At 38.2% G+C, this 9,419-nt stretch overlaps 1 protein-coding gene across 1 annotated transcript; it reads left to right on the top strand.

The window, feature by feature from the left end:
• The first annotated feature begins 864 nt into the window (after positions 1-864).
• Positions 865-7,591, top strand: LOC107664867 (vitellogenin-like). Its single transcript, XM_016455551.1, has 28 exons — positions 865-937; positions 1,091-1,111; positions 1,212-1,363; positions 1,484-1,735; positions 1,823-1,984; positions 2,075-2,223; positions 2,321-2,471; positions 2,554-2,711; positions 2,783-2,948; positions 3,029-3,154; positions 3,240-3,458; positions 3,544-3,761; positions 3,848-3,945; positions 4,053-4,177; positions 4,259-4,360; positions 4,463-4,582; positions 4,693-4,879; positions 4,969-5,071; positions 5,158-5,343; positions 5,430-5,544; positions 5,631-5,820; positions 5,906-6,156; positions 6,255-6,299; positions 6,384-6,461; positions 6,554-6,760; positions 6,841-6,983; positions 7,079-7,217; positions 7,304-7,591. The coding sequence occupies exons 1-28, from the start codon at positions 898-900 to the stop codon at positions 7,427-7,429; spliced, it is 4,029 nt and encodes a 1,342-aa protein (XP_016311037.1). The 5' UTR covers positions 865-897; the 3' UTR covers positions 7,430-7,591.
• The last annotated feature ends 1,828 nt before the right edge of the window (positions 7,592-9,419 follow it).

Genomic DNA, 9,419 nt, shown 5'->3' with positions numbered 1-9,419 from the left:
TTTCTTAATGGTGACATATAACAAGGTTGCTGACCCATGCTTTGAGTGATCACTGTAGATGGACAGGGCTCGAATAAGTGCAGGGTATGCAATGCATAAAAAATGGAATTCAAGCATTAGGCCAATTAAAAAAAACAATGGCGTTAACGGCGTTCAGTTGCATTTAAAAAATAGCAATTATTTATTACATGATAAAAATGATTGCAGCATTTATAGAATCATTATATTAAATATTATGTAAATATTTATGTCCTTATCCTTAGGTAAATGTTTGTTGCATTATAATCCTGTCAGTTCAGTCATAAAAATTGTTTTATACAGTCATATCAGCCATAAATTGTTATACCATTTTATATTTGAGTGTTGACTGTTACAGTATAACTAAAAAGAAACTGCAATTTAATTTAATAGTTTAGGCTTTGTTGTTAATAGTAAGCTTTAATATTCTTGTAATATGCAGGTAGGACTCTCTATATAGTTTACAGCACTAGCTGAGAACCTTTTTTTTCCTTAAGAAAATTGTAATTATAACTGAATTCATTTCAAGACAGAGCCACAATGTGTTCAGTAAATCACTGTTTAATACAAAGAAAAATAGAAATTTGATATGTTTTCCCCCTGCTGTATATATCCTTCTCTGAAATGTATATGTATGAAAGAACTAAAATTTACTTTTCCCTCAACTTTTTTAATTTAACACATTCAAAACTGACATTGGACATTGTTCTGGAAGATGACATAACAGGCCAGGGTAACCTAACCTAATTGATATTGATGTTCAGATAAGTTGACCAACCAAAGGCCTAGTTAATAATTCTTTAAAAATTAATACCTGGTCAGCAAGAAACCACTATAAAAGTTTGATTTCTCTGAGGTGTTCTTCACAAACCACCAGCCATGAGAGCGGTTGTGCTTGCCCTGACTGTAGCCCTTGTGGGTAAGTTAAAATCTGAAAGTTTATGTTTTGAACTTAAGATGTTCCTCTTTCTCTTTTCCTAAAAGATTTCTCTTTATGTAAATTTAGGACCTCTTTAAAAACTAAATTAGACAGACAATTTTCAAAGTGTATTCTCTCATTTGTTTCTTTTAGCAAGTCAACAGATCAATCTTGGTAAGTAATATTACTTGGAAATTTTAGATCTTTTTAAACTGGTAATTTTACAACTATTGCATTCTTGCTTAAACTCCGAAAAATACTCTACCTTTTTCAGTCCCCGAGTTTGCCCCTGATAAGACCTATGTGTACAACTATGAGGCTCTACTCTTGGGCGGTCTTCCACAAGAAGGTTTGGCCAGAGCAGGTATAAAAGTCAACAGCAAGGTTCACCTCAGTGCCGTCAATGAGAATACCTTCCTGATGAAGGTAATGATCATTAAAAACTGCAGATTTCAGATCACACTGAAAGAAAACAACAACAAAATGCCATCACTGGATGGTAAAAGCAACAATGCCCTCATTTAAATGGAAAATGTCCCCTTACAGCTCATGGATCCTCTAATCCACGAGTATGCTGGTATTTGGCCCAAGGATCCATTTGTTCCTGCCACTAAGCTCACCTCAGCACTGGCTGCTCAGCTTCAGATTCCCATCAAGTTTGAGTATGCTAATGGTGTGGTTGGAAAGGTATTTGCCCCTGCAGGAGTCTCCCCTACGGTACTGAACTTACACAGAGGTATCCTCAACATCCTTCAGCTCAATCTCAAGAAGACCCAGAACATCTATGAACTGCAAGAGGTGAGAAAGTAATCCTAGTACATTTTTTAAGGCATTAAGAAAGCCTTTTTGAGTTCTGCAATCTTATTTTTTAACTTGTCCTTTAAGGCTGGAGCTCAGGGAGTGTGCAGGACCCACTATGTCATCAGTGAGGACCCAAAGGCCAACCACATTACCGTTACCAAGTCTAAGGATCTGAGCCACTGCCAGGAGAGAATCATGAAGGACGTTGGCTTGGCATACACTGAGAGGTGTGCTGAATGCACAGAGGTAATGAACAAGACTGGAAAGACTTGAAATATTTCCTCAACAATAAAATTTAAAAAATGTTAAATTCATCACATACCTTTCTCTCAACAGAGAATCAAGAGTCTGATTGAAACTGCAACTTACAATTACATCATGAAACCGGCGTCCGCTGGTGTACTAATCGCTGAAGCAACAGTTCAGGAAGTGCATCAGTTTTCACCCTTCAATGAGATCCATGGTGCTGCCCAGATGGAAGCAAAGTATGACTGATCCTCTGTGAGAAATATGAACTAACAATATTCCCAACACATTTCATTACTTTGACTTGAAGTTTCAAAAAATAATTATTTGTTTCAGACAAACCTTGGCTTTTGTTGAGATTGAGAAGACCCCTGTTGTTCCAATCAATGCTGATTACTTGGCTCGTGGATCCCTGCAATATGAGTTTGCAACTGAGATTCTTCAGACCCCCATTCATCTAATGAAGATCAGTGATGCACCAGCCCAGGTATTACTTTAACAATCTCAGAGTCAAAGCCTTTGAACCACGCTGAAGACATAAACTGAGACCAGCTCTTACTCTCTTCTAGATTATCGAGGTCCTAAAGCACCTTGTTGCAAACAATGTGGACATGGTCCATGAAGACGCTCCACTTAAGTTTGTTCAGCTCATCCAGCTTCTGCGTGTTTCCACCCTGGAGAACATTGAGGCTATCTGGGCTCAGTTTAAGAATGAACCAGTTTACAGGTACAATTTGTCAGCAGTAAGTTTAAGGGCAATTTTTATTATTTATATATTTTAAACAATGACTCTGGTAGGCGCTGGCTCCTGGATGTTCTTCCTTCTGTTGGCACACCAGTCATTGTAAAATTCATCAAGGAGAAGTTCCTGGCTGGTGAACTTACCCTTCCAGAGTTCATTCAGGCTCTTGTGGTTGCTCTGCAAATGGTCACTGCTGATCTGGAAACAATGCAGTTGGCAGCTGTAGGTTCATATAACCATACTTTTAAAATGCTGTCCTTCAAATATTGCCTAAACTAATAAATCCATATCTCGCCAAACAGAGTTTGGCTATGCACGAGAAAATCTCCACAATCCCAGCTCTGCGTGAAGTTGTAATGCTCGGATATGGTTCCTTGATTGCCAAGCACTGTGTTGAAGTTCCCACTTGCTCTGCCGAGCTCCTCAGGGTAAACAATTCAAACCTTAAATATCTGATAGGGATTTGCCATTTGCTGTTTTCTAATTGTACTGTATGTGTATCACATTCCTCAGCCCATCCATGAGATTGCTGCAGAGGCAACTTCTAAGAATGACATTCCTGAAATCACTTTGGCTCTTAAAGTTCTGGGCAATGCTGGTCATCCTGCTAGTCTTAAACCCATCATGAAGCTCCTGCCTGGACTGAGAACTGCAGCTACATCTCTGCCCCTTAGTGTCCAGGTTGATGCCATCTTGGCCCTGAGGAACATTGCCAAGAAAGAACCCAAACTGGCAAGTGTCAGACTTTGTAGGAATTAATTACTGTAAAATGGCCCATTTTCTTCCAATAATAAGCTGACCTTGTTTCTTGTCACAGGTTCAGCCAGTGGCCCTGCAGCTTGTATTGGATAGAGCTCTCCACCCAGAAGTTCGCATGGTTGCTTGTATTGTGTTGTTTGAGGCCAAGCCATCAGTGGCTCTCGTCTCCAGTCTTGCTGGTGCTTTAAAAACTGAAACCAACATGCATGTTGTGAGCTTTGCTTATTCCCACATCAAGTCCTTGACCAGAATCACTGCTCCTGATATGGCAGCTGTGTAAGAAAAACAAAACCTTTTTGTTTAATTTACTTTACCATGCCAAGTGAGCACAAGCCACAAGTAATAATGTTTGTCTATTTCAGTGCTGGTGCAGCTAATGTTGCCATCAAGCTCATGAGCCGCAAGCTAGACAGACTTAGCTTCCGTTTCAGCAGAGCCCTTCAGCGGGACTTCTATCATAGTAAGTGTTGCAAAATTCTTAAGAAAGCTAACAAATGATGTGTTGGGTGTTTATTAAAATGTATAAAAGACTGCATCAATGGTATTCTTACCTATGTCTCTGTGCAGCTCCACTTATGGTTGGAGCTGCTGGCAGTGCCTATATGATCAATGATGCTGCCACCATCCTACCCAGAGCTGTTGTAGCTAAAGCACGTGCTTATCTGGCTGGAGCTGCTGCTGATGTTCTTGAGGTGGACAAACCAATTTAAAAAAAATCTGATTCATTGTTTAAAAATGTTTTCGGCCTTCACTCAATTCTTGCTCTCAAACAGATTGGTGTGAGAACTGAAGGAATCCAGGAGGCTCTTCTGAAATCTCCTGCTGCAGATGAAAGTGTTGACCGTATCACAAAGATTAAGCGCACACTGAGAGCAGTACGTTTTCATGTCCAATGCACTGTATAATTTTATACTAATAAGCAATATTACAAACATGACATAGGCAAAATGTGTATGACTTATGTTTTACCCCTTAAGCTCACAAACTGGAAGGACTTACCAAACAATCAGCCATTGGCTTCAGCCTACATCAAATTACTTGGACAAGAAGTGGCTTTTGTCAAGATTGACAAGACCATCATTGAAGAAGCTATACCGGTATTGTGTTGTAGTTTATCTCTCCTCTTTCATTACTATTTCTTTTTGAGATCTGTCTCACAAATAATTCTCATAATTAGAACTAAGTTTCTCAACAACACTTTCCCCAGCTTGCCACTGGACCCAAACCACGTCAACTGTTGAAGGCGGCTCTTAAAGCTTTGCAGGAAGGAATTGCCTTGCAGTATGCCAAACCCCTGCTTGCAGCTGAAATGCGTCGTATCTTGCCAACAGCAGTTGGTTTGCCCATTGAGCTCAGTTTGTACACTGCTGCTGTTGCTGCTGCACGTGTCAATGGTATGTTTTTTTCTTAGAATTTTTATATCCTTTCTTCTGGTATGAGGGGGTCACCACTTAGGTTGATGTTGTTCCATTCATCCTTTTAGTTCAGGCCACCATTACACCTCCTCTCCCTGAGGAGATTGAGACTATGACTCTTGAGCAGCTGAAAAAGACTGATGTTCAACTCCAAGCTGAAGCTAGACCAAGGTACACTTCTACAGCTACATTCATAGAGATGAGATATAATGCATACAACAAACGCTTTACAAAAAGAATCTCCTTTATTCTTTCAGTATTGCTCTCCAGACCTTTGCTGTGATGGGAGTGAACACTGCCTTGATCCAAGCTGCTGTTATGGCGAGAGGAAAGATCCGTACAATTGCTCCTGGAAAAGTGACTGCAAGAGCAGACATTCTCAAGGGCAACTACAAGGTGGAGGCGCTGCCTGTTGAGGTTCCAGAACATATTGCTGCTTTGAGGTAATGAAACCTTAGTGAAGCCAGTGAAGAAAAAGTTGTTTGTCGTGACTGCTCTTTTGTGAAAGTGTCTTTTACTTTTACGACAGCTTTGAGACACTTGCTGTGGTCAGAAACATTGAAGATCCTAGTGCTGAAAGGATTGTACCCTTTGTACCTGAGTTGTCCCTGCAAAACCCCCAAAATTCTTATGCTGGTGATTTGGTAAGCTTTAAATATACATTTGGAAAACAATTTGCTTCAAGCTCCAAAGTGTAAAGTCTTCTTGATATTATGTTTTTTCTTTCCAGTCCTCTGAGAATCCAGATGAGGTTCCTGTGAGAGCTCCTGCTCCATTTGACAAGACTCTCTGTCTTGCTGTCCCATACATTGAAATCAAGGGATGCGTTGAGGTGCACTCTCACAATGCTGCTTTTATCAGAAATGCTCCTCTGTTCTACATAATTGGACACCACTCAGCCCGTGCTACAGTGGCAAGAGGTATACTTACAGAAATTATTACATTCATGAAACTCAAGGATTTTCAAATAAAATGATAATTAAGGGTCTGTTGTTTTGGCTGTAGCGGAAGGTCCTGCTGTTGAAAGACTGGAGCTTGAAGTCCAAGTTGGTCCTAGAGCTGCTGAGAGGCTCCTTGAGCAAATCAGTCTCATTGATGATGAGACTCCAGAAGGAAAGGCTTTCCTGTTGAAACTGAGGGAAATCCTGGAGACTGAAGATAAAAACAGGCCCGTCTCTTCTGAAAGCAGAAGCAGCAGCAGCAGCAGCAGCAGCAGCAGTTCAAGCTCCTCCATGTCCAGCTCTCGTGTGACCGAGGTGAGGACAAGGAATATCATGTGTTGGTGAAATTGCCAATGTAAGTGTCATAGGAATGTCTTTTAATTTGTAATGAGTCATTTTATATGGATTTTCAGACTGCCACCATCATGGAGCCTTTCAGGAAATTCCACAAAGATCGGGTAACTACTGAAAATAATATTGGTAACAATATAGTTGCTTTAGATGATCAGATACTTATGTTTATAACCTTATTTTGCTTGCAGTATTTGGCACCCCATGGTGCCTCAAAGGCAGTTAGCAGTGGAAGTGACGCATCTAGCTTTCAGCGTATCCAGAAACAGGTGAATCAATTAGTGTCATTTGTTTGGTCATAACACAAAACACAACGGTAAAACATGTTCCATTTAATTTTGTTTATGATTCATGCTTTCAGGCTAAGTTCCTCGGAAATGCAGTTCCACCTGTTTTTGCTGTCATTGCCCGTGCTGTGAGAGTTGACCACAAGCTGCTGGGCTACCAACTTGCTGCTTACTTTGACAAACCAACTGCAAGATTGCAACTTGTTGTTACTTCCATCGCTGAAAATGACAACCAGAAGATCTGTATTGATGGTGCTCTGCTGAGCAAGCACAAAGCCACTGTAAGACTGGAAGAATAACTAAAAAATAAATCATTGGGATATATTTGTTATGTTAAAGTGAGCACAAATCTGTTTTTCAGGCCAAGCTTGCTTGGGGTCCAGAGTGCCAGCAGTATGCAGTCACTGCTAAAGCTGAGGCTGGTGTACTGGGTGAATTCCCTGCTGCGCGTTTAGAGCTGGAATGGGAGAGGCTGCCGATTACTGTCACCACCTATGCTAAAAAGTAACATTCATCAGCACAGAACAATAAATGTATGAAGTAATGTAGAAAATGACACTGATTTAATAATTATTATCTGTGTATCTTGTCACAATTAGGCTGTCCAAACACATCCCTATGGCAGCTCTCCAGGCGGGATTCAGACTTGAAAGAGTAACAAACAGTGAGAAAGAGATTGAACTTACTGCAGCCTTGCCAAATCAGAGGTCCTTGAATCTCATTGCCAGGATTCCAGAGGTGAAATAGTTTCCCTTTAAATTATTATATCTCATGAAGATATAAAAAGAAAATACAACTAATTCATTTTTTCCCTGCTGTTCTAGATGACACTGTCAAGAATGGCTATTCCTCTCCCCTTCACTGTTCCCATCAATCCAGATGGATCTCTTTCCATTCAAATCGATGAGGACATTCTCTCCTGGATCCAGAAACATATCAAGGAAGAATAAGACATAAAAATATAATTTTACATTTTTCAGAAGAAAATGTTGAGCTCTGTTAATGTATATTTGATTGTTCCTTGACAGTTTAATTGAAAGCCTTACCACTGTTGTCAAGTACAGCATGTAATGTAATGCAGTCTAATGCTAATAAATACCTTGCAAGTGAAACTGTGTGATCTCCTTTCATTTTACAATAATAAGTAATAGTTATAACCAGTGTTGGGGAGGGAATGCGATTACTTTTATTTTTTCTGAAGTAACAAGTAAAGTTGCGGATTACTATAAAAATGTACACATTAACATTCGAGTTACTTTTTTTTTCAGAAGTAATGCGAGTTACTTTTCAGTTTAAATAATTTGCTTTAAAACCTTTTAAAGTACTGAATTAAATTGAACATAGTTATGTCAAATCCCACACTCGTGTGCATGGGACAGACACTAGTCCGAAATGAGATGGCAAGCCAGATCTTTACATTTATGTGATGGAAGTATTCTCATTATTTTTATCTTCGAAGAAAATGAGAAGGGAATAGTTATTAAGTATAGATTATGTGCAGGTGCATAAAACACCACTTCAAAAAAATAATAATAATAAAATAACAACAGCACACAGGCACGGGCTATAAAATTAGAAATTAAATTGAAATGCATATTCAGCAGTAAAATTACCAACTAGAACTAATATTACCAACACCAATATCTATAAAAGGTTAACAGAGTTCTGTCTGTCAATCAATTAAAAAAATAATGAATCACTAATTTTTCTGTAATATTAATCATGATTAATTGTTGTATATTTATATTGTCATAATTTCACATTGAACCTCCAAATTATAACATGACATACATTTACATCAAATGTTAGCTCAGTGGTAGAATCACAAAAGTACATTATTTGCATGTGCTTTCAAGCCTTGCCGGTTAAACATTTCATTTGCATACTGTTCTGACATGCGCTTTTTCTGAGCGCGTACGCCTGAAGCACGCGCACACTAAAAAGACTATTACTGGACTAAGTTATCTTTCGTGTCTGATTGCGCTAATACTGTCAAAGCACACACAAGGTTTAAACATAAATACAGTTGGTTATGTTTAAAATGGGAATGGGGTAAGAATGTGCTGGTTGCAACTGGCTTTGATAGTAGAGAAAAAAAATTCTATGGACGTCACTAGGGACCAGCAACTGTTTGGTTACCCACATTCTTCAAAATAACTTTTGTTCAACAGAAGAAAGAAATTCATTCAGATTTAAAACAACTATGACAGAACTTTTATTTTCAGGTGAACTTCTTTTTTTAATGTTAATAAAACAACAAAACACAAAGAGAAAAACCACTCACTGCTCTTGACTGAAGAACTTAAAAACAGTTGCTTTAATAAGAATCAATTTATAATTTATACAGTGAAGTGTATAAAGTGTTTTATTTTTATATTTGTATATTTTATATTTCTTGAATGCTACTGCTAAATACACCTACTGTATAAATAAAGCAGTTTGTTTAATTTGTATATTATGTGTTTTTGTAAAGTGTATCTTTGTTCTTATTTTTTAATTACAAAGATAAAATAATGACAAAGACTGGAAGACACAAAGTTCACAATTTGTATATGGCCGAAGTAAACCGTTGGGGTTTTACCCCAACCCAAAAATGACCACCATTATTTAGGCAAAAATACAAAGATATTTTTGTGTGTACAATCTATAAATCAGCCACAATGTAGAAAAAAGTGATTTTGGCTGAAAACACTGCTCAGTAACAAAGGATTACACAGCACTGACTATATATGGATATATAGTACAGGCATCTAATGGCTACACCATGGTATTACAGAAGATTTTCTTTATTTTCTTCCACAAGGTGGAACAAATCTGCCTCAATTAAATGGATTTTAAATAATTTTGTTCTATTTTTATCTTAAAAAATGTGTACCTTGTATTTTTAACTTATATAAAATAATTTTTTTATATTTTTCAGTACATAGAAAATAGTCCATA

Source organism: Sinocyclocheilus anshuiensis, unplaced genomic scaffold, assembly GCF_001515605.1.
Source record: "Sinocyclocheilus anshuiensis isolate Anshui unplaced genomic scaffold, SAMN03320099.WGS_v1.1 scaffold417, whole genome shotgun sequence".
In the NCBI taxonomy this organism is placed as follows: Eukaryota; Metazoa; Chordata; class Actinopteri; order Cypriniformes; family Cyprinidae; genus Sinocyclocheilus; species Sinocyclocheilus anshuiensis.
This window is presented reverse-complemented; position numbering and strand designations above follow the sequence as displayed.